We start from the raw sequence: 23,743 nt of genomic DNA on the forward strand, positions 1-23,743 counted from the left end.
AAATTCTCTTCCTGATAACTCTATAGAACCTCGAGTAAACAATCCTTGTGGGAAAACAAATGTTTTCTCTCCGTCCCCTGGGCCGTCTTGTCCCCCAAGCACCCGCAGTGGCTGGCACATGCTGGCCATCCATCAATGGCGCTCATCAAGTGGATGGGAAGATGAGGACCTTTGCAGGAAGCGGGGACCCTTTTGCTAGCCGATGTCCAAAGCCTCAGCAGCCACATCAGCCCACTCTTCAAGTCAAAGTTATATGAGCCTAAAATAGCACAAGTAGCTTCCAAGACATCCTTCCATTGGGGGTAGGAGGGTGGGATGAGAAACAAAGGAGGCTTTCGTCCCTGTGAGTAAACAGCTACCAACAGGCAACCATGCCTAGCGGGCTCCTCACTCCGCCTGCAGCTCAGAGGTTTGAACTCACACGGCTCAGGCAGGTACGTTGCTTGTCTGGCTCTGGGGTTTAGGGGAAGAGGGCTGACATCCTGTGTTCCCAGTAAGATCAGCTACGGGCAGCGGATGGGGTTGGAAGGGCTTCCCAGGGGGCCGTGGTCTCTGCTCCACTGAAAGCTCACAGAAAAATGCACCTGGCCTTCCTGGGCCTTGAGGGCAGGGACTGAGGCAGGGGCTGTGAGATCCAGGGAGAGTTCCTGGGTAGCCTTCCTTTTCTGACCTTCCAACTCTCACTGCGGTTGGGTTTCACTTGGGCCACTTTAGAACTAGGCTGGCTCCCAGCAGGACGCTGCTCTTACCTGCCACCAATACCTTTCTCTTTCTGTTGGTCCAGAAAGGGCTACCTCACGGGCCCCTATCTCCAGGCAGAGTGAGGCTTCGCTCTACCTGGAGCCACCCCCTTTGGATGGGGGTGAAGTAAGCAGAAAGAGGGACAGCCATGTCCTCATCAGTGTTGTGACCTGGCCAAGCCCGCCATTATGTAGCCGTCTTGAGCTTTGTGGCCCAGCCACCTTAAAGCCAAATGGAAGTTATGGCCATCAAACTGGACATTAGTATCTGCAACACCCCGCGTTAGCCTAGGTGTCAGGCTCAAGGCTAGAGGCTGCCCTGTGTGGCCAACAGTTGTCCCTCTGTCTAGATCTCCCATTGGGTTGGGCCAAGGGTCAAACTGAAGATCCTCTGGCTGGTCCCATTTTTGTATGCTCCACCTTGTCACCTCTTCAGAAGAAACTCCGATCTTGTGTGTCTTTGTGTCCTCCAGGGCCGCTGTAGCTGTTTTCCTGTTTCCGGAGAGTCAGGAGGGAGGACAGGGCCCAGTGGGATGGGGCCATCCTAGCAGGTAGTCCATCTTTCCAGAGAACGCAGGTCTGCCTCCCGGCTGGGAGAAAGGGTAGTCCTCCAACCTCATAGCCATAGGCTCTGCTCGGCTCACCCAGATTAGTCTTCCCTCGGTCGGGGCTCAATGGAGATGCTGTTCCCACTGCTCACATCTGTGTTTCTCTGCCCATTTTCTAAATGTACTGCTTTGGTACACACACACAATAGTGCAAAAGGCCCACTGCACCCTGGACACAGGGGTCAGGGTTGGGGGGTTGGGAGAGGTGAAGGAAGCCCATGCCTTCACTGCCCTCATTCCCAGGACTGCCAGCGTGGTGCACGCTGGGCTGCCTGGGGACCGTGCAGCCGCTTAGGGCCCAGCCCTCCAAGCAGCTCCTCAAATGAGGTCAGGAATTGGGACTTGGGCTACTCGGGGCTAGTCATTGGCCAAGCCAAGTCCAAGTGTGAGGAGTGCTGGTTTCAGAATCATCTAAGCCAGAGTACCTTCTTGTGGTTGCCTCAATGGATTAGAAACAAAGCAGTCAAGCTGTGTGTGTAATTTATAAAATAGCCTTTATTTATTCTAAGGAACACAGTCAAGTGGTAGCTTAAAAAAAAAAACCACTTTTTAAAGGATATTTAGTGTTGTGACCTGGCTTTTTTTTTTTAATGTTCACTTATTTTTGAGAGAGAGAGAGAGAACATGAGCAGGGGAGGGGCAGAGAGAGGAGACACAGAATAGGAAGCAGGCTCCAGGCTCTGAGCTGTGAGCACAGAGCCCAGTGTGGGGCTTGAACTTAAGAACCGTGAGATCATGACCTGAGCTGAAGTCAGACACTTAACCGACTGAGCCACCCAGGTGCCCCTATGACCTGGCTTTGAGCCCCATGTGAGGACAGTGACAGAAGCCACCTGCTGTGGGCTGCCTAGTTCACCCTGCACTGCTAGAGGTTTGGCAGCATGGGCTTATAAGAAATAATCAGTTTTGAGGCTTATGAAGAACAGAAGAAACATTTAGGCTGCTGGTATTTGATCAAAAGATTACTTAGAATATATTCATTCCAGAAGTACAAAGATGTTTTAAAGGAATCAATAATTTGTGCTGTTTAAGGGACTGCATATATTAGAATTTTAGCATTACTACGGGAGCACAGTTTTGTCTCCAAAGTCTGAAATTCCCCGATTTATACAAAATCGACTTCCTGATTTTACTCAATTAGTAAAGAAACGGGAGTAACATTCAGTAAGGTCGTTACTCTTTTTGTTTTTAGCACAACGGTTTAATCAAAAAGATGGTTTGCCTGAAAATGTCAGGGAGTCTCCCGCAGTCACACCAGAAAAAAAAAATCCAAAAACGCACACGGCACTGAGCTGTTTTCACAAGACTTCCTTTCTAATAAACACACTTTCTCCTCCTCTCAGATGTGAACCTCAGATGCCCAAATACAGATGTGCCAACCACAGGCGCGTTGCTAAGCAAAGGAAAAGGCTAGCAACTCTGTCCAGCAAATTAGATTGTCTGATGGCGTCTGCTCTGTGGCCTCAGACGGGATGAGGCTGCTCTGTGCTCCTGTCCTGCAGGCAGGTTGAAGCTGGTGTCCCTGACCGGGCATGGAAAAGGGTCCTCTGGGTTGGAACATAAGGACTTTGAGGAAAAACACAAAAAGACTCATTAGAACGGAGGGCGCACCCCTGGAAAGAGACCCACCGAGGTCCTGTTCTGCGCTCCGGCGACCGGCAGTTAGGCTGGGGGCTGCAAGTTCCGTGGCTGGCCACCTTCTACTGCTCCGTGGGGCTCTAAAGAGGACGCCAGCCTCAACCAAAAGCCAGAGAGGGGAAACTCTCATTTGACTGGGTTCAAAAGCCCTCGGACACCTTCTGTCTGCCTTTTCCCGGCTCGCATCTGGTTAGGGACTGTGAATCAGAATTCAGAATCTGTGCTGCCCAGAGGCGACAGGCACAGCAGAGAGGAAACACCCAAATGCAATAAATAACGGCCCGCTAGGGACCCTGCCCCTCCCCCTCCCCCAGCTACCTCTGCAGGGTCTGCTGGTTCTCCCGCATCAGGGACGAACCCCGCCCCCAAACCACCCCACGCTACGTGGAATGCGGGATACGGCTGTCGCTTCTGCACAGGACGGAGCCTGAGTCATTCGCTTTATAGCATCATTTATGGCATGAACTAGGAACGTAATGTGTTTACACAAACACACGACAATTGTACATCGGCATCTTTACAATATTAAAGGAGTCATATACAAGTCTACAGGCGTTGTTACACAGCGCGGGGCTGGCTGGGGCGCCCCTCCGAGGTTTCCCCACCCGGGTGGAGCCAGCGCGCAGGGAAGGGTGACAAGGCCAGGGGTGTCCATCTTTGGGCCTGTCGTCTGGGAGGGAGCAGGTCTGTGAGCACCCCTCGGGCCAGTCCTTGTTGGAATCCGGGGCCAACAGCCCCAGGTATGCCTTGTGTCCCAGTCTTATTGGCAGGCTAGTGGAACAGTTTAACTCAAATTCAGTGTGCATATTAGTGTGGGAAAATCGGAGCTGGGGACGGCTTCCTGAGCTGGGGACCCAGAGGACGCTGACACATGGGCCCCTTCACCGTGGGGCCCGTTCCTGAGGTAAGGATGCGGTGTGGCCCCGTGGCTGGTCTGGATGGGGAGAGACTTCTACAGAAGCCCCGGTGTGAGTACACTCAGGACTGGAAGCCCCAGGGTATTGGTAGGTCAGGTGACTCACCAAGTGTGGCCTGCACCCTGGGTGGCAGCAAAGGTGAGGGTCTCGGATGGTTCCAGAGCCATCCATCCCCCACACCCACCCAGCCCTCCTCCCAGCAGCCCTGCCCCGTGGGGGCCCTGCTTCCGTTCCTATGGTATTGCCACTCTTGCCTCTGTCTCTGGAACAGGGACCAGAGGTCTCCCCAGCCCCACTCTGCGGGCACCTGGGCCCCGGCCCCCGGGAGCTCCTCTGCCACGGGGGCACGCACACGTCCGGCTAAGAACTGAGCACCAGATGAAGAAGCGTTGGTCCTTGTCGGCCTCTCTTGGCTTGTGCAGTTAGTTACTTCCATCTTAAATACTGTAGAAAAATAAGCCATCTGTGACGCAAGGAGACCCCGCGGAGTCTGCCACGCGTGGAGAAGGATGAACGGCTCCTCCGGAGTGGGCCGGGAGGCCTCTGCTGACCCTGCCTCGGAGAACGCTGTGCCAGGCCGGGGAGCCGCAGTGCCCCGAGAACTGTCCCCACCGCAGCATCTTTGGGTCACATTAACGGTCCTTCCGCGGGCATGCCTCCGGCGCCCCACGTTCTGTTGCCATGATACCTGGGGTTCCCTGGGCTGGCTTTGGACGCTCCAGCCCCACCCTCAGTCTCACGCCCACTGCTAAGCAGGCACAGGCAGAACTCCCCAGCACCGTTTCCAGGGCCCCGGGGGGTTCCCCAGGGCCACACGGCCTCAGGTGGGCACTGAGGCAGGGCCTAGTCCAGGGGCTCCTGCTTTATCCGGACCGCAGTAGGGGTGGGCTGCGGTCGCCGCTCCTCACGGCAAAGCACGTACTCGCTGAACTGGGAGGAGTCCACGCCACCCCCACAGGATGCAGCCACGCTAAAGCCCCTCTGAAACAGCCTCTCCAGGACCTGCCAGGGAAGACAGAAATGGTCAGCAATGCCTCGCTGCAAGAGTCTGCCTGGCTGGGCCTTGTGGGCAGGTAGGCATCAGCCAGGGCAAGGCCACCCTCTCCTGACAGCCCAAAGTTGAGCAACCACAGGAGGGACAGGAGCAGCCAGACCCCGGGTCCTCCTGAGTGACCAGACCTGGGAAGGCTGCCCCACCCCGCTGCGCTCAGAGGTCCGCAGCCTTCATCCAGAGGCAGAAAGAGTCTTTGGGCCCCTTCTCTTCGCCATGATGTAACCTGCCCCCTCTCTCCGGAGGCGTGGTCCCAGCCCCTTCCCCCGCCTCACTGAGGCCTGACTCCACAGAGGCTCTGCCCTTGGCCTCTGGGCAGCCACCTGCTTCCCTGAGCTGTGAGTCCCAGATGGTTTGAGGCCTGGGGGCTCATCAGCTCAAGGGAACTCGGGGTGGGGAGAAGGAGGAGGCCTCTTGGGGTCTGAGTCTCTACCAGCCTCCATGTCCACGTGGGTTTGTGCCTCTGGGGGGGGGGGTCTTGTCACTGTGTCTGACCCCTGTGTCCCACAAGTAGTTAAGTTTTGACTGACAGCCTGGGGAATGTGTGCATTGAGGGGGGAGGATGGGACTCTTCCCCCCGCCCCCCCCCCCCCAATGCCCACTCTGCCCTCAGGCAGAAATAGGAGTCTGCTCTTAGGTCTGAAAGAGCTGGTGCAGAATAGGCCCCATCCATCTGGGGTTCTCCAGCTCTGAGACGCATCGGAGGGAGGTCAGTTCAGAACGGCTCTGGGCAGCCATCTGGGCGCCTGCGGCTGTGTGGGTCAGCAGGGTGCGTGAGGGGGCTCCAGGCCACCTCCACTCAGCCTCTGACCTGCCGCTCCTATGGCCTGGGTTCAATTTGAATCGAAAGGGAGACTCTGGGTGTCAAATGAGGCACACTCTGTTGAAAATACTCTGGGCCATTTTTATAGAACATCCTTTTGGAAAAAAAAAAAAAAAAAAAAAGCACGGATCAATTTTTTTAAGTCCATCCCCCAGGCGCCATCATTTAATTATGAGCGGGACATAAATTATGCATCGACACATTGTTGCCTTTTCTGTGAGATGGCACGGAGGGCTTCACCGTTTCAGGGACCGCGCCTCCCTCCACCCATCCCTGCTGCCGGAGGGCTGTGGGGAGGCAGGGGTGAGGCGGGTGGGGCGCGCGCACGCAGCCCTCACCTGCACGGAGTTGAGCCGGCAGTAGCCGTTGAGCGGGAAGCGGATGACGTGCGTGGGGTCCTGGTTCCAGCCGGCGTTGACAGAGTTGCACATGACGTCCCCGGTCTCGGGGAAAACCTCCTCGATGAGGGCCTTCTCGCCACTGAGCGCGATCCGCTCACCCAAGTCCGGCGTGACCCGCACCACCAGGCAGTCACAGGCGCGGCTGCGGCGCCGCTGCTCCTGCTCCTGCTGCCAGCGCTCCAGCTCGCGCACCATGGGCTGCAGCTGGTAGTACCGCGCCTCCTCGTAGAGCAGGCTGAAGTCCTGTGGGCATGCGCAGAGGGGATGGTGGGAGGTGGGGGCCGGTCTTTCCAAGGCCAGCCCCCCACGCCCCCGCCTGGCCCCATGCAATCCCGTGGAGCTGCGACCCCCAGGGCTCAGCGTGGACTGGGATGGTTGTACCCATTGTACAGATGGGGGAAATGAGGCTCAGGTGAATGTGTACAGGCACGGGAGTCTAGCCTTGACCGAAAGGCAGCAGTTGGTGTCCACCTTTGCCAGACTCGTCCCACAAGTCCCACACTCGCTCTCTTCCATCTGGCCCCAAACCCCTGGAGCAGAGAGAGGCCTCCGGAAAGACCAGGGGGCTGCACTAGTGGAGCCTGAGGCTGTGCCTATGTCTGGAGACCTGCTGCCTTCTTAGAATCCCAGAGAAGTGAGGCTGGGCACAGAGAAGCAGCACCCTCATCTGCCCCGGAGGAGCTCACAGCCCAGCAGGGAGGCAGGGCACACCTCCCTGGGTTGGATGTCCCGCATGCTGTCTACCAGCTCTGAGGCCTCTGATCATCAGTTACCTCCTCAGAGCCTCGGTTTCCTCGTCTATAAAATGGACATAAACGCCCGTCTCAGAGAAGGGGGCGAGGGCCAAAGGACAACAAAATGTGCCAGGTGCCGGGCCCACCCCGCTCTAGCAGGCAGGTGAGGAGGTGTCTGGGAGTGGGAAGCCCACCCCCAGGCAGCCGACTCCCAGGCTGGCATGCTCATGCCATCTGTCCCCCAAACACATGTGCACCCATATGTGCCCTGGCCCTGAGTAGCTCAGGACCCATGACTCGGGCCAGTCACTGGGGCTCAGCTCAAGGCTGAGTCAGGAGGCCCAACCCCCAAAGCAGGGCCCATCCTATAGGCCCTAAGCCCCTTCCTTCCCGCTGCTGGCCCCCCTGCCTCTGGAACCCCTCTGAGGAAAGCCCAATTTCCCTCCACAGGGGCTCCCCAGGGTGCCATCCTGGGCATCTGCTCTCATCCACTCCAGAGGTTTCAAACGATATCGGCACACATTTTTTCTTATAGCCCAGAACTTCTCCACCCGATGCCACACTACCAATTCCACGCAGGAGTGAGGTGTAACACTCCCTCCAGCCCATTCCACCCCTGGGCCTCCATGCATCCACTCAGGCCGCAAGCCAAAGACCAGGAGGCAGCCTCAAGAATGCCCTGACCCTCCACCGGTCCATACCACGGCCTTCTATGGCCAAGTCCTAAACATAAACCCAGTCTGCCCCTTTGCCCCATCTTTGCTGCCTCCAATCAGGACCAAGGCCTTCAGGAAACTCCCTTGGCCTCCTGCTCCCGCCCCTCACCCTCCTTCTCCACACAGTAGCCAGGGCTAGCAGACGTGTCATTCCCTGCTCACATCCCTGCCACCGCGTTCAGGGTAAAATGCCACCAGCCACATGCCGAGCTAGCCACCAAGGTCCCACCTCAAACAGCAGCCTCCTTTCCCGTCCCCGTTCCTACAGCCCCAGGCTGACACCTTCTCTCTGGTTCTGGACGGTACCAAGCTTCTTGCCACCCTGCCCGCTCACCAAGACCCTCACACCTGTTTGCCCCTGTTCCTCCTTCGCCATCCAGAGAAGCATCCTTCCCTCCAACCCCCCTGGGGCCAGGTTCTCCATGCTTCCCCTTCACCACGCTTCACTTCCAGGAAACATCTGCTCCCCCACCAAGGGGATTCAAGCATTTCACTGTTGTTGAACATCTGTCTTCTCGCTAGATTGTAAGTGCGATGAGGACAGGACCCGTGTCTGCCCCGGATTTCATTGTATCTTCGGCCTGACTTTGGTTATTGGCACCCAGCATCAGTTGGATGGAGGACAAAACAGCCCCAGGGTCATTGGTCCTCTGGGTGCAGGAAGGGAGGAAGGGAGGGACAATTGCTGGTTCAAGGCAGGTCTAAGCTTCCTTCCTCTGGGATCCCCGGAGCCACGGAGGGGCCCAGCACTGAGGCAGCCTCTCAGAGCCAGATTGGCTACCCCGGACAGGCTCACCCCAAGACCGGGGATAACCTTTCATTTAAAAGGTATTGAGTTTGCACCAGGCTTCCCCCTGCAAATTGCTGACAAGGAGCACACGTGGGAACCTCTAAGTCCCGTAACTCTGATGCACGACCGTCCCTCAACACGGCAAACGAAATGGGGTAAGTGCCACTGCTTAATTGTTGTTACACCCTGATAAATAAGCTAAAAACGTGAGAAAACAAAATTAGTTTAGAAAAACTGATTTAGCCCTCGGCTTCATCGTTTAACTTTTTATGGTTGCCATGACGACCATGGGTCCATTTATTAAGTCACAGCGTCCCCTGTGTAATGCCACCGCACAGGCATCGCTGGGGAGCTGCTGGCTGCAGACTTACCTTGAAGTCATCCGGGAGCAGCAGTTTTGACGTCCGCAGGAAGCTCAGGACATAGCGGAAAATCTCCCCATCCCGGTCGATGAAATAATGTTGCTTTAAACTGTCCAGGACGATGGGTTCAGTGCCATTGAAGAGGCGGCTTATTCTGGGAGAGAGAGAGAGTGGGATGTCTGATGGAAGGGCCAGGCCACCTGCCCTGCCCCCACCCCTTAGGGTCTGCCCTGCTGGAGGGGCGGGGGGCCTCACATGGGTCACTCTGGGACTGTGCCAGGCATGACGGATGTCCGCATACACCAAGGGCAGCCAGGCCGCAGTCAGGACACTGGCACACGCTGTATACCCAGCCTACACTCACAAGCCACAGCCAGAGAGAGACGCGCCTGGCTGCATGCACCCGCGGACACAACAGGCTTGGAAAACTACAGTGAGACAAAGACACAGCCTCGTTGCCCCACGCACGCCAACCCCTGCCAGACAGACCCCGCCCCCCCCACCGAAAACTCCCACTGACCGTCAGATACCCCAGCCCACGGCCACACAACCAGCTAACACGTGTAAGCCCGGCAAGACAGTCCTGGGTCCCACACCTCGCCCAAGCCACACAAATGAGCGGCACACAGGACACACCTGGGCGAGAGGCACAGGCTCACACGGTCCCCTCCCTTGCAACACACAAATCACACACAGACCCGGACACGCCCAGGCAAAGGACACGCCGGCCAGCGTGAACCGAGCAGAGACACAGCCATTTGCACTGGACAAACTCACAGGCAGACCATGCAGTCACCCGCTCAGGGGGCCCTGGGGGAGGAAGAGAGGCAGGCGGGAGGGACAGCATGTGCCACAGCAGACGTGCATTCAACAGCGTGCTTGCACACACGCTGCGGTGTGAACGCGTCTGCACGCACCACGGTCTACACAGAGGCACGCACTCCAGTGTGCCCACACGCTGGCGGATGCACACGGACAGGTCCCATCCCGGCACCCTGTCCTCTGAAGGGCACTTGGTTCTGACAGAAACACAGGACCTGCAGGATGCTCGCGGGGAGCCCCCGATACCTGTCCCCATCCGCTCCAGGGAGGACCCTGGCCTCAGGGCCAGGGCTGGGGCCTCTCCGACGCCCAGGGTGGCTGGCCCCATCTGGCTGATTCCCTGGCTGCCCCCAGGCCCAGCTGTGGACAGTTAGGAGCACCCAGGAGGGGTGGGGACAGCCGAGAGCTTGACTCAGGAGCAGGTGGGAGGTTGGCAGTGTCCCCTCAGCGATGACACCCCCAGACATCCTTCAGCAGGCGGGGCCCCACACCAGCTAAACCCTGCCAAGGCAGCAGCTTGTAGGCACAGCCCGGGAGAACGGTGGCCTGGTCTGGGACTGAGGCCTCCTAGCCCAGCCTGCACAAGCTGGTGCCTAAGCCTCCTGCCTCACTGCCCCTACCAGCAAGGACCCTCCAGGGACGCTCCCCTCTCCGCCAACAGCCCAGTCCTCCGTCCACTCCAAGTCACTGTTCCTGAGGCCCTGCTCTGCCCGAGCATTGTGTGCCAGTGCACGTGAGCCGGGCGGAAGCTGAGGGGTTAGAGTCTCCAGAGCCTCGCCCAGAGCCTCCCATCTATACTGTCCCCCACTCTGGTGGCCTGCACACTCAAGGCATTGGCTGGGAGGGCCTGCTCAGGTGTGCAGCAGCCATGCAGTCACACATTCTCCCTCTGGGGACATGGCCCAGCCCCTGTCCCAGTGGGGCTGTAGAAAAGGCAAGGCTAACTCGTGGACGCGCGTGAGCCGCTCAGAGTCTATGATGTGGCGTGGAGAGGCCCCAGCCTGTGGAACCAGCACTGCTGTCACCCAGATACGACTCATCTCGGGACTCCTCAAGCCATGGAGCCCTCTCACCTCCCCAGGCCCGGGGGACGCAGCCCCTGCTGGAAAGCCTTATGGGCTTCATGGCCTGTTCCAGCTGCCCAAGTCCCCAAAACCTGACCTCCACAGAGCTTGGGCGTTCAGATGTCAGAATGAGGGCCATCCAGCACCCTAGAGACAGATGGGACGAGGCAACACTGCCTGTCCCGTGGGCAGTCCTCGGCAGCAGACAGCCGAGGGCCCAAACATGGCACCAGCAGGAAGAAGGAAGAGCCACATCCACAGGCAAGCCAGCAAGTCCACGGCCTCAGCCTCCCTGTGGAACTTTCTCTCCTGTTCCAGCAAGCAACATTCTAGGCCACGGCTGGCTGGGGCTCCACACCATCCTGTTGGTCTAGAGGGCTTCCTGGGTCACCCACATTCCAGGGCTGGCTGGGTTCTAGGTTGTCCTGTTGGTCCATCGCTAGAAGGTTCTCAATCCGCCTTACTTTAAGACTGGTTCTAGACCTTACCATCAGTGTCTCTCCAAAGGACAAAGGCCTTCCATGCCCTCAGGATTTGAGGCTACCAAGGATGAGAGCAGTTTAGGGCAGGTTAGGACAATGGTCACAAAAGGACAACCCCCGCCTCCCCCGCCCCCCATCACTTTGCAGGGTCTTGGGAGCCAACTCCTTTCTGGGCTACCCTCTGGGAGAGGCTACAGGGTTTTGGGGCGCCTCTGACCCCAGCTGATGGAGGTCTTTTGTTTAAGCTTTGGCTCCAATTTCCCAGATGTTTCAGTGGAAGATTTTATTAGTAATTTGCGGCTTCCCACAGCCGGCATGGATACCACCTTGGGACTGTGATGGCAGCAGCTAACGGATGTCCCACAGGGGTGAGAGAGGTGGCAGCCCCTGGAGTTCATTTCCAGCCCTGGGCAGCCGTGCTCTGTTCTTTATGGGCAAGGGCTGATGGCTTTCCCTGGGCCACCCAGTGGTAGCACCTGCTCCCTGATGAGCCAAGAACCAGAAGCCCAGACATAGTCCCGTGGGCACGGGCCCCGAGGGTGCAGGGCACTAGCCCCCTGGTCTCACAGCACTGCCCGAGGTGGGACTTTCCTGATACCCAGAACCCCCTGCCTCCTCAGTGACCTTAGCAATCTTCTCCATCGCTTGGTGACTCATACATCAATGCCACTGGGTGAGGGATTGATCTTGGTTTCCGGAATTGGTGAAAAACATTTCTTTTTAATTTTAATGATTCACTGAAAGAAGGATGAGAGAGATCTGAGGGGCTCTTGCCAGCACAGCAGCCCCACCCACCTCCCAGGCCGGGCCTGACTCACTGTCCGCTGACTGTCCTACAGGTCACACCGCCCGTTGGCCTCGAGGCCGAAGCTTCAGGCCCAGGGAGCAGCCCTGCCCTGAGCCAGAAGCCATCCAGGCAAGAACAACAGATTCATCGCAGAGCCCCAGCCTCGGGGAAGGCACGCAGACTGCCACCCCCTCCAGGCACATCCTGCCGCCGAGGGTCCCACCTGCCAGATCGCGAGCCACGTGGCCTCGGCTCCCTGGTGAGGAGGCCTGCCCCACCACAGAGCAGCACGACGGGCAAGGATGAGCTGCCCTGTGGGTATGGGAGGGGAGGGCCACCCCCCTGTCCTTGCTGCTCCCAGGCAGCAGCCTGGAGACGCGAATGAGGCAGCCATTCCCTGCAGGCCTGAGCTGAGATGGCTCTAGAAAGGCAAGTGTCTGATTTCAAGAAACACTCTTCAGAGAGGTTGTGGGCAAGGGTTTTATGAATCTCACTCACAAACGTCGCCAACCGATTAAGGGATGATCTATCTCAAACAACCCGGGAATGCCGCAGAAGGCAAAATTGAAATTAAATAAGCAGAATCCATCTCCCATCCTAGACAGAGCTCGCAGGCCGCCACCGCCAGCGTGGCCTCGTGGCTGCGGCCCCGGCGAGGCCCCAAGTTCACCAGTGCCTGCCCCAGGCCTCAGCCTCTGCTGGGCCGAGGGAATGAAGTCCCAACTGCCATCTGTGCCCCAGACTCCCCAAATTCTGAACTGGACTCTACATCCACCTCCAGCATGTGCTCCTAGAGGGAGCACTCCTGCCCCCGTGGAGGGCTCCGCCCTGGCCCTCATCAAGCCGCCATGCGCTAGGACTCCTCCACAACGAGCCTTCACACCAGCGATAAGGCAGACTGACAAGAAGGCTTCCCAGAGATGATCCCTTGGTGTCTGGGGGATTAATTAACTCCTCTTGTTTTTTTTTAAATGTATAAAATGAGGGCGATACCCTGTAGCCTTGGCCCTCCTGCTGCTCAGCCCTGGGCGGTGGCCACCTCGCTGTGCCAGGAGCAAGCAGTCGTGGGCTCTGCGTGCAGCATGCTGTACCATCTCCAGGGGGTGCTCAGAGACCCAGCCGTCTCTGGTCCGCCCTGCTCCTATGCCAATGGGAAACCAGGTCCCTGGGAGGGACGTGCCCAAGTGGCGGGAGCGGGGGATCTGACAGCGCCCAGCACCTCCCACAAATAGGCCCGGGAGTCAGGAGCTCCAGGAGCTGGGCGGAGAGCCGGGTGCACTGTTGGGATGCTCCTGGTCAGAGACACCTCATCTGCAACTCCCCCTACCTCCCGACCCCTGCCCAAGGGAGCCGGCTGCTACACCCGAGGGTCTAGCAGTGGCCACGCGGACAGACAAAGCTGGAAACTGCAGCTCCCCTCATGCTCCCCCTTGTGTACTTAACCAAGGGTCAGAGTAGGAAACGGGATTAAATACTTCTCTCCCCCAGGATCCCAAGGAGTATGCAGCATGGCTCACAAATGATCCTTTGCAAAGGCCAGGCCTGAGGCTCGCTCAAGGGGACCCTGAAGGTACCTGAGATTCCCCAGCCAGCTGCTGGCCACTTTCAGGTGGGGCTGGCCCTGCTTAAGGGGCTTCTGCCGGTGGGTCGGGAGCTCCACCGGGCACTTTCAATACCACCAGCACAGGGCCACAAGTCCCTGTAGAAAGCATCTTTTAAGAGGTAGACTCGGCCTCCCAAACTCTAGTCCTCCAGGTCCAGGAGAGTGGGAGGGCCCTGGAGAGCCTGAGTGGCTGACAGAGGAGACAGAGCCCACTGGCAGCGGGCTGCAGATGGGACCAACAACCACCGTGCGCCTGGTGCTCCAAGGGGCTCAGCTCTTACCTGGAGTCAGGGTACTTGGTGAGCGTGGCCAGGCTGCTGGTGTACATGTGGCCACCCACATCGATGTGCACGGGTGCGTTGGACTTGGTGAGCTGGGCTGGCAGTGGGATCCCCTGGGCGGCCAGGGGAGACACGGGCGACCGGGTAAGAGACAACCGGGACATGCTTCCTCCCTCCTGGAGATGGAAACAAGGTGAAAACGAGAGCTTCTCCACAACAGAGCTGTGCACTCCCTTTTATTGCCAATGTGATCACAGATCTAATCAGATCACTTCTGCCTGTGCCTGATCACATATTCAGCTGACAAATTATGGCCACCACTGTAATTAAGTGTATTTGCATCATTTTCTTCAAAGAACCAGAGGGAAAAAGAAAGATGCTTATTAGCAATAAGAAATCAAGAAAAAAAATTTTCAAGGTGTCAGCCTCCAGGGGCATAAAACAAACTGCAAAATTCTAATTAAAGGTCGCGGGCTTATGTGTTAGATGTGAAATATCCCCTGACAAACGAATCACCAATTTGTGAATTGGGATTCAGGGGTTTTTGCAAGTTTGTCTCAGTAACGAGACACCTCTAAATTAGTGACTTCCTCAGCACCTAAGGCGTTGAGTTTTATACATGTAGTAAATTTCACATCAAATTAAGAGCATTTTTGTTTCAAAAAATACATAATCGCACAGCCAGTCAACAGCCATCTCTTGACTGCGGCGGCTGGGAGGAAGGGCGGCAGGTAAGCAGGCAGGCGCTGGGGATAAGGGCAGAGAGGGGGCCACCGGCCGCTGCCCCAGCCCACCCTGCTGGCTCTCACCGCAGTGCTGGCGCTGCCGTGGGCGTGAAGCGAGGACCCGCTCGGCCGCTCCTTGCGGTGAGGCATCTAGGCTTCCATCGCTGCCCAGAGTATCTGTGGGGAGCACCGACAAAACCATAGGGCTTTTACTCCTCAGGAGTCGTGGGCGCTGGGTCTCCCAGAGTCAAAGACGCTTGGAATCCTCCTTTCTGCATTTTCTCTCTGGGACCCCCCCATCACACAGCCCTCTCCAGATTCCACCCGCCACTACCCTATCCCCACGCTCCAAAACCGTAGCAGCTTACACGCACACACGCGCGCACACACACACACAAACACACACACACACACACACACACACACACACACACACACACACACACGTGTTTTCTGGGCAGCTCCACGTCTGCTAATTCGGCTAATGACAGTGCTGAAACATATGCTCACCATTATTGCCCCAAAATGTTTCAGAACAAATCTGATTTTCCTGGTATTTTGGTTCAGAGCCATGTTACCAACCGTGTCTCCTCTTGCATCAGCAGAGAGCCCTGTGGACCACAGCTCAGGGAGGATCCCCAAGCCTCCATGGGCTCGGGAGCCCAGGACTCTGAACACTGTCTCCACGGTGTTAAGATGCAGTGTGAGAATGGCCAGTCACAGAGAAGTCTCTTTAGGCAGAAGCCAGGGCATAGGGAAGAGTGAAAGTCACTTAGGAAGCCACCTCTCCCCTAGGGCGCCTAAGAGAGGAAACTTGCCTTTGTTTGCCTGGCCTGCACCTCTGCAGTTTCAACCCAGACCCCCAGAATGGTCTTGTCTGTGCCTAATGTATTCCAGACCCCCTCAGGATCACACCCCCCCAAGGCACTAGAGAGCTGGCCGGAAGGAAACAGAGAGCAGCTCAGCAAACGGACCTTCCGTTCTGCTCTTCTCCACTAGTGACTTTCCTGTGTGCCACGACCACCTGAAATAAGACTGTCTCTCAGTCACTAGAAGCCACCTTAGGACCCTGCCGAAGGGCGGGGGAGGGGGGAGAAGAGGTCTATGCAGCCCTCTGCATTGACCTGAGGCTGTCTCATAGGGCACAGTGAACACCAACCCCCTCCCACACACATACACACACACTGGCTCCCACAAGCCTAACCTGGACTTCTCCGTCGCAGGTTTGACTTTGTGCCTTGAAATTCAACATCCAATTTTAAAACATGGACCAAGGTCCAACGAACGTCAATACTGCAAATTTAAGTGAGGTTACCATCCTAGGATCTGTTCTGCCCTCAGTGCTCTGGAAGGTTCCCTGACATGAAACTGGGGTGGGGGTTGCGATTAAACAGTGATGTTTAATTTATACTCTCACTGGGGAGCTACTCAGGGTCTGCGGCTTTTGGCATTCCTGACTTCTGGCCAGCTCAGAAAAGAAATGCAGGTCACTTATCTCAAGGAAGTTCTGAGAAACCAAAACAGACCTCAGGATGGGTTTTCCTGCCCTGGGAGGTTCTGCTGGGGGAGGAGTCACAAGGAAAGCCACAACTGAGGATAAAGTGTGCTGGAAGGGATTCCAATGGAAATTCTATCAAAGCAGACTGAGCAATGTTTTCCCCACTACCAGGACACTACTCAAGTGACATTTAACACCAAGTACCCATCACAGAAGCTGCTCAATCCTGTTCTCATCCAGCCTCTTCTCCATCACAAGCGCGACCTGATGTTCACTGGCAAACCAAAAAACTCACCGTTGGAAGCCCCAGGCTTTACGCCTCCACCAGAACCTCCAGGGCTGCCTCCGGCCAACGCATCTGTGCTGGACAACGACCCTTTCCCCGACACCACTGCTGAGGTCAGAAGCACAAAAGTGGGTGCAGTAAGAGACGCAAGTTCATTTCTTCAACATCACCGGCAAATCCACGACCCACCACCCAGCCCCAGCGCGCCCCGGCCCTCCCGAGGCTCGCCCAAACCGCCTGTTGCAGGGGTCTCCGCGCTGTAGCGTGCTCCAGGGCCCGCGGGTCTCCAAACTGGCTAGGTATTGACCCGCTTCCCTGAGCTGCGGTGGGAGCCCCGGGTCCCGCGCCCGCCCGCCGCCGCCGCCGCCGCCGCGCCCCGCCCGCCGAGCGGAGGGAAGCGAGCAGAATGCCACGCTCATTTACACACAAAATGATTTTGTGTCCCATTGTGTTCGCAGTTGTTCAGCTCTCTGGGGGTGATTAAACTGGCTGAGCTGCGGCAGCTTGAGACGATTTCACTAAATCGCTTCTTCGTGAAGTCGCTTCTTTGCTAAGCTGTTATTTTAACCATAAAAGGTAAACAGAAGGCGCCTCGCGAGCTCCCTTCAGCTCTGCGCCCTGGGCGCCAGCCGCGGGCGAGAGTGCCAGGGGCCTGCGGAATTGTCCGGGATGGAGGGGGAGGGCGGCGGAGGGAGGCGGGCATGCCACCTGGTGCGCGCCAGCCCCGCCGCAGAGCCCGCCGGCCGGTGTGAACTTCGGGGCGGCCGGAGCCGGCTGGGCCGAGGCCGGCGGCGCCGCGGGGCGGGGGTGGCCACGGAACCGGAGTGCCTGGCAGGGCGGGGAGGGGTGTACGGCGGGGGCGGGGCGGAGGACAAAGTTAAATCAAGAGGCAGACACTTAGAGACCACAGATGGGAAGCTCGCCTAATTAAGGACGTAAAAGCGCTTTTGTTCTCAAAGTTTATTGTTGCCGGGATTAAAAAAAAATTAATTGAAACTAATGCTGTTATTCACTCGTGCAGTTAAATTCCTTCATGCACATTTGAGACACGGAGTGAAAACTTGAAGCTTATCTTTCTGCAGTCGAGGTGGGGGGCAAGGGATGACGGAAAGGCGTTTGGGCTGCGGGAGAGGGGCATTTCCGAATGTGTGCCCCGTGCGCGCGTCCAGGTCAGGGGGTACCCGCGGGCAGCAGGAGCCCGAGGCGTCTCCGCAAGGCCCGCCCGGGGCCGCCAAGCCCGCGCGCCTGGGACCACCACCAGCTCGCCGGCCCCCCCGCCCCGTCTCGGACTCGCGTGGTGGGCGTCAGACGACGCACATCTGTCCCGTTAGAGACTTTTTCTCTCTGATTTGGGCGCCAAGCCGGGCCCTGTGCGCCCCGAAGCCCCAGAGGCGTGAGCCTGGTGCTGACCCCGGAAACTCGCTGGCCCTGCAGGGCGCTCGGCCCTGCACTGAGGCCCGAGTGCCGGGACCTGCAACACCTCCACCCCCACACCCCGCCCCGCGCGGCAGGAAGCTCGGGGCCCGCCCGCGTGGGGAGGGTCCACCCGGGGCCAGGGCCAGGGCCAGCCCACGTGGGCAACCCCCCCCTCCCGCGCCAGGCCTTTGTGCTGGGTGCCCCCGCGCCGCCAGCCCCCGCCGCCCGGCACCGGGACAAAGCAGCCGCCCCTACCCAGGTCCGAACCCCGGCCGAGCTACTTTCTCGGTATCACCGCCACTTTGGGGACAGGGGTGCGCGGCGCCGAGCGGTGGCCGCCCGCGCGGGGCTTACCTCGGAGCCGGAGCGGCGGATCGGGCTCGGGCGCAGCCCCCGCCCCCCGCAGCCGCCGGTCTCGGGCGCCGGGCGCAGCCTGGCCGCCTATGCTCTCTGCGCGGGTCGCTCCGGTCTCGTCCTGGAGTTACTTTCTCTCTCGCCCCCAACCCTCCCCCCACCCACCCCTCCCGCCCCGGCCCCCGCTTCGCGCGGCCCCTCGCGGCGCGGCGCGCCGGGGCCTCCCCTCCCCGCCCTCCCCTCGCCTCCTCCCCTCCTCGCGGCCGCCGCCGCCGCCGCCGCCGCCACCGCCGCCTCCTCTTCGCGCCGCTCTCCGGCTGCCCTCCCGCCGCTCCCACCTCCTCTCCTCCCTCCTCTCTCTCCAGCGGCCTTCCCTGATTGCTGGCGAGAAAACCAGCCCCCCACCCCAGCCCGTAGCCCGCGCCCCGTCGCGGCCGAGCCCGGACGCAAAGGGCAGCGATCCGGCTCCAAATTACCCAGCGCGGCGAGCGCGAGCGGGAGCGCGCGGCGACTCCTGGCTCGGGGCTCGGCTGCGCCGCGGGGCAGAGGATTAGAGTCGCAATTAGCTCCGCGCGCCCGCGCCTGCCGCGCTCGGCGACAAAAATGCGCTGGTTCCCCTCCTTTCGCCGGGCGATCCCCACCCGCCTCTCCCGGAGCCCGAGCCTTCCCGCCGGGGCCTCCGCCAGGACCCTCCCGGGAGCGGTGCGCCCGGGCCCCCGCGCCCTCCGCCGCCCAGCCCCCCGCCCCCCGCCGGCCGGCCACGCGGCGCCCGGGCCTCCTCCGGGCTCGGGAGGGGGCGGGGGAGAAGCTGATTTTAATCATTGTCATTTCATCTGATGTAATATTTCCCCGGGCGCTTTCAGCTGGGCATAAATTTTCGGCTCCCAAATAAGTAACACAGGGCACGTTTCTCACATTTCTTGACTCTTCGGTTACAAAGAGGAGAGCAGCCGCCGCCGCGGCGCCCGGGGGTAGGGGGCGGGACTTGGGAAGAAACTGGGCTGCGAGTCGGCCGGGGCTGGAGCGGAGCCGGGGGCCAGGGCCGCCCCTCCCCCTCCACGGCCTCCCTCTCCGGGTCTCGGCCCCGACTGCCCCTCTGCCGGGGAGCAGCGCCGCCCGTGACGTCTGCGGACACGCGGTCGGCCACCGCGGGGGAGGGGCGCGCGGGGGGCGCCCGGCCCGCAGCCCGCGGCCAGATGCGCCATTTCCTTTCCGCGCGCGGCGCGGTGGAGAGCTCTGCGGCCAAGACTCCCCGCGGCGCCGCGGCCAGCGCCCGGGGCGTCCCTCCCGGGCTCCGGGGTCCGTTGCCCCTTCCTCCTCCGCTCCTACCTCCTCCCCCACCTTCCTCCCGCTCCGCTTTTTCCCTTGCGCCCCGCCCGATCCCCCGCCCCCCCCCCCCAACTCCCATTTCCCGACTCCTAGGAAACGGTGCGCCGAGTCTCTAGTGCGCCTGGCCTGCACTGCGCCCCCGTCCGGCTCCGGGGACGCCCGGGCCGGAGCCTGGCTCCCGCTGGAGGGCGGGTGCGCTCCGGCCGGGAGCGGCTCGGAGGCCCCCTCCTCGAGCTCCAGCCGGACCTAGACGCCCTCTAGCGGCCTCGCTCACCGGGGGCGCTCGGGGCGGGGGCGGAGGGTGGGGGGGCGCGGGTGGCAGGAGGACCGAGTCAGGGCCTGCTTCCCTTCACTAGGGCACCTGGCGCGTGGAAAGAGCGCCCGGACCGCGCTTCTGTAACTTCTCCACGCGGGAATAAGCAGAAACTTTCCTCCTAAGGGAAGGTTTTATTTATTTATTTATTTTAGAGCTCGAACTACAGGAGAAGGGGGAAATTTTCTCATTAAAGTTACATCCCTGCAGTTAGTTCAATTACTTGATATATGCAGAAGATGTTGTAAATTTATAGATTTAAATAGCTTACAAAGATGCCGCAGGCCCCATCAGTTAATTTCCTTAATTTATGGATTTTTAGCTGCTCCTAGAACAGAAAGGGGGCCTGGAAGTAGGTCAGGGATCTGTGCAACAGCTCCAGCGCGGCCCACGGGCTGCCCACTCAGCTCCCCACGCCCTGGCGCCTGCGGGCTTCTGGCTCCCAGCTCTGGCCTGACAGCAGCACTCTTTGCTCTCCCAGCTGTGGCCAAGCCAGGCCCGGGAGGTCTGCTCTGCTACGGAGCGGAGGCCCCAATCTCTCCAGGGCTGCGCAGGGCCACGGAACAGCAAAGCCCCCATCAACGCTAACCCCACCCGGCCCTGAAGGAATGGCCCAAAAAGAAAAAACGAAGCAAGTATCCAAATATTTTGATCTCCTGTGCCCTACCTTAAATACTGGCTGGGAACACAAATGGCGTAGGGTGTGGGTACCCCAGACTTCTTCAGGGACAGAAATTACCCCCTTTCCAAGCTTTTGAGTGCTTGGGGCGAAGGGGAGCATGAGGAAAAATGCACTGGTGAAGCTGGTGTTTGAGGGGCAGACCCACTGAAAACCTGCTTGTCATGGCCCTCGTGGCCCCTAGTGTCCCTCACTCCTCTCCCACTCTCTCCTAAGGTGTCTGCTAGAGTGTCTTTGTTTTTTGTTCAATGTGGATGAATATATACATATAAATTCATACTTGAAAGATTGGTATAAACCAAACTGTTTTAGGAAGCCACATGGCAGTGTGATTAGTATTGGTATTCATGATTTAACATTTCTTTTCCCACTAGATGAAGTTTCTAAGATTTGCAAGGTACATGTCAAGGACGGGTGTATAAATGGATTTTTATTTATTCACAACTCCAAGACTAATTGCTTCTCTTTGCCTCAAGGCCATGAGATTGGTTTTAATATGACACTTCAAAAGTATTCATGGAACTACAGAGATACTAAGTGTCATTGTTTAAGAGACAAATCTCACTGTGGTACTGGTGACCCTGAAAATAGGATGTTCCACTTTATTTTAAATTCCTCCATGTTTTTTTAAGAGTTTCACTTTATACCAACTATATTAAAAATGCACAATTTAATCGAAATGAGAACTGACCATTTTGCAGGACCTTTATTTCCTTAATATTGCTGGGAACTTTGTTTTCATATTCCTGAATCCTTTTATTAAAGAGCTGAACTTTATACGTGTCATTAAGAAGAGTAAGTTTGGGTCATAATTTATTCTCAAGTGTTTTAAAAGTTCCTGGCTAAATGTCAACCGTCTTTTACATTGAGAGACTTGGGCATGGACTGTGATAGGCATTTAATGATCTGTGGTATATAACGCAAGGGTGAGGCTTTTTTTTTTTTTTTTAATTGAAGAGGTATAATTAGGACTGAAAACATTGAAACATGTTGTAAAATGCGTCTTGTTTCATTACTGTGGTCCAAGAGGCGAAATGGGATGTGAGTCTAATCAGAATGTCACTTGCCCTATCAGTAGATTTGACTAGAGCTTAAACCATTACAGTTCATATTTTTAAAAGCGGGTTCAAACCTGTGCTTGCTTCGGGTTCCTCCACGGGTGCTCATGTGAAGCGTGATGTAGGTCAGGCCCTGCGTCCAGGTGCTGCGGACAAGACCTCAGTCTCCAGATGCTTCCTAGTGGCTTCCAGTGTGATTTAAGTTGTTGCTGTTTGCAGACAATGTTTAGAAACAAGGACCTCAATAAGGAAAGTAAAATGAGCTCAAAATGAGGGGTCGGGGGAGGTGCTGGGGTTTTAAGGCAGAGTTCTTCCCCCAACTCCAGACCTCCCCTGGGCTGAAAGCCTGGCCCTCCTAGGTCTGTGCCCACCTCGAGGCTCAGAGATGTCCCCTGACCAGGATAGGATGGAAACTGGCTTGGCCCAGAGGTTAGTCTGACATCCACGTGGCTTGCATCCCAGAAACCCTCCTGGTTAGGATCTCAGAGAACCTGGAGACCGAACAGAAAGCTGAGTCATGTGACTTCTGCCACACACACGTCCCCACTCCAAACTGGGTCTCCTGTCAGCTGGAGACCCACTCCTGGGAGAGCAGAGGTCCAGACCTGTCTGAGGGGTGGCAGTGTGTGTGTGTGTGTGGGGGGGGGGGGGTGGTTGCAGATTGCCCCTGCCTGTCCTTGAAGGGGATAAAACAAGACCAGCCAGCTGTCACAGAACTCTGCCCAGTCCCCGGCACTATGCTCAATGGGCACTTACAGCTTCTGGGGGAACAGAGAGCAGGGATTGCCTCCGGATGCTGCAGACCACCCCACCCTTCTTGCCTTCCTCCTGTAGCCCTGGCGCTCTGCTCAGAGCCAAATCAGCCTTCTTTCCCTGTGCGCCGGCATCGGGGTGACAGGAATGACACAAGACTGAGCTCTCCTGACCAGGCATTCTTATGTAGTGCTGGCCTGTGGGGGACCAGAAACCACCTCCCCCCCAAACCCGCAAATGGCTCACCACTTTGCATTTGAGCGTTTTTTTCCAAGGGAAGTTTTAGTGTTTCTACCAGATTCTCGAAGGGTCTATGTGAATGTGGGTGCAAAAAAACAAAAAAACAAAACCAAAGCTACCTCCGAATGGCTTCAAGATGGGAGAAGTTGATTCTCTCACATAAGGGCAAGCGGAGGCCGAGTGGCCCCGGTGTAGATCCAGGGGCCTTAGCAGAGTATTCAAGGACCCACGCTCTCTCCACTTGTCTGCCGTCCCCCGCACATTGATTGGCCTGCCCTCAGGCCACTCCTCTCTGGTCTCAAGATTCTTGTAGCTCCGCGCTTCACCCCTACTTGGGCACTCTTGGAGAGCAGGGAAATGATCCCATTGGCCAATTTACAAGCCAATCCCTGGGAAAAGCATTAGCTCGGACCAATCAGGTTTAGCCCTTGTCCTGCATGGGGCTTAGTCTGTCCTTAGCCCTGGGGAGGAAGGTGCCCGCTGGGCACAGCCGGGCTCTGCCTGGGGGAAGGGGGAGAGAATGGGCTTGCTTCTGGGGCTGGGGCCTGCCAAACGCTGAGCTGGAAGGAAGGCGGAAGGGAAGCCCCAAAGCCCAAAGGCACCTCCAGGGAAGCTTGAAATAGTGATGCCAATCCATGCCCTTCTGTGGCCCCCGGAGACACCAGACCCAAACGTGGAGGCAGCCAAGCCAGGCCGCCGGCCCCAGGCCCCCAGCCCACCTCCCCTTGAGGTTCCTCCAAGGTCTCATTCTTCTTTCCAGCTGCATTAGTAAAGTAGGTCCTCCCAGCAGGAGGACGTGGGGGATGAGGCTGTTCCCTGTTCCCTGAGCAGCATCTGCTCAGTAGGGCAGTGGATCTCCACAGAGGCCTGGCCTCCGACACTGGGGAGAGGTGCAGAAGCAGCGCCCAGGACTGCTCTCCCGGTGCAAAAAAGATTGCCAGAAAGACGAAGCTGCTGCAGCCTCTGGAGCCTCTGGAGACCTGTGAGGCCCTCTCTGGGGTTCTCCAGGTCACTCAGTCCGTGTCAGCCTAGTCTGTGGCCTTAAATGCCAAGTCTTGCCCCCAAATGACTTTGTGTGGCTGCCACTCTGGCTCCAGGTGACCACTGAAGTGACCCTGGACTCACGGCACAAAGGGTACTCACTACAGATGGATTTGCATGGGTCCAAGGGTAAAAAAAGAGTTGAGACAGTGAAGAAAGCAGCCTTTGGTCAGTCAGGAACCCTGCCCCGGGCCCCCCTCCTCCGGCCAAAGCTCAGTACTCTCTTGCTTGG

At 58.0% G+C, this 23,743-nt stretch overlaps 1 protein-coding gene and 1 long non-coding RNA gene across 3 annotated transcripts; one reads left to right on the forward strand and one right to left on the reverse strand.

The window, feature by feature from the left end:
- Positions 1-3,325: 3,325 nt before the first annotated feature.
- KCTD15 (potassium channel tetramerization domain containing 15) lies at positions 3,326-18,228 on the reverse strand. 2 transcript variants are annotated; one of them, XM_042969720.1, is made up of 7 exons: positions 18,099-18,228; positions 16,338-16,433; positions 14,629-14,721; positions 13,820-13,995; positions 8,790-8,934; positions 6,116-6,421; positions 3,326-4,905 (listed from the first exon to the last, which is right to left on the reverse strand). In XM_042969720.1, exons 3-7 carry the CDS (start codon positions 14,692-14,694, stop codon positions 4,747-4,749), a joined length of 852 nt encoding a protein of 283 aa, XP_042825654.1. In that variant the 5' UTR covers positions 14,695-14,721; positions 16,338-16,433; positions 18,099-18,228; the 3' UTR covers positions 3,326-4,746. The 2 variants fall into 2 exon arrangements, with proteins under 2 accessions (XP_042825654.1, XP_042825655.1); XM_042969721.1 differs by having other exon boundaries at positions 16,338-16,436.
- Positions 6,418-16,987, forward strand: LOC122234182. The gene is made up of 4 exons (XR_006211957.1): positions 6,418-8,573; positions 11,988-12,194; positions 13,424-13,505; positions 16,214-16,987. It is a non-coding gene; the product is annotated as an uncharacterized LOC122234182 (long non-coding RNA).
- Positions 18,229-23,743: the final 5,515 nt, after the last annotated feature.

This window comes from Panthera tigris, chromosome E2 (assembly GCF_018350195.1).
Source record: "Panthera tigris isolate Pti1 chromosome E2, P.tigris_Pti1_mat1.1, whole genome shotgun sequence".
NCBI classification, from domain to species: domain Eukaryota; kingdom Metazoa; phylum Chordata; class Mammalia; order Carnivora; family Felidae; genus Panthera; species Panthera tigris.

Excerpts from the sequence above, each read along its gene's own strand:
- KCTD15 (XM_042969720.1), bottom strand. The coding sequence starts at position 14,694 with ATGCCTCACCGCAAGGAGCGGCCGAGCGGGTCCTCGCTTCACGCCCAC. Across the intron at positions 8,935-13,819 it reads ACCAAGTACCCTGACTCCAG|AATAAGCCGCCTCTTCAATG; the intron begins GTAAGAGCTGAG and ends TCTCTCTCCCAG. Across the intron at positions 6,422-8,789 it reads TGCTCCCGGATGACTTCAAG|GACTTCAGCCTGCTCTACGA; the intron begins GTAAGTCTGCAG and ends GCATGCCCACAG.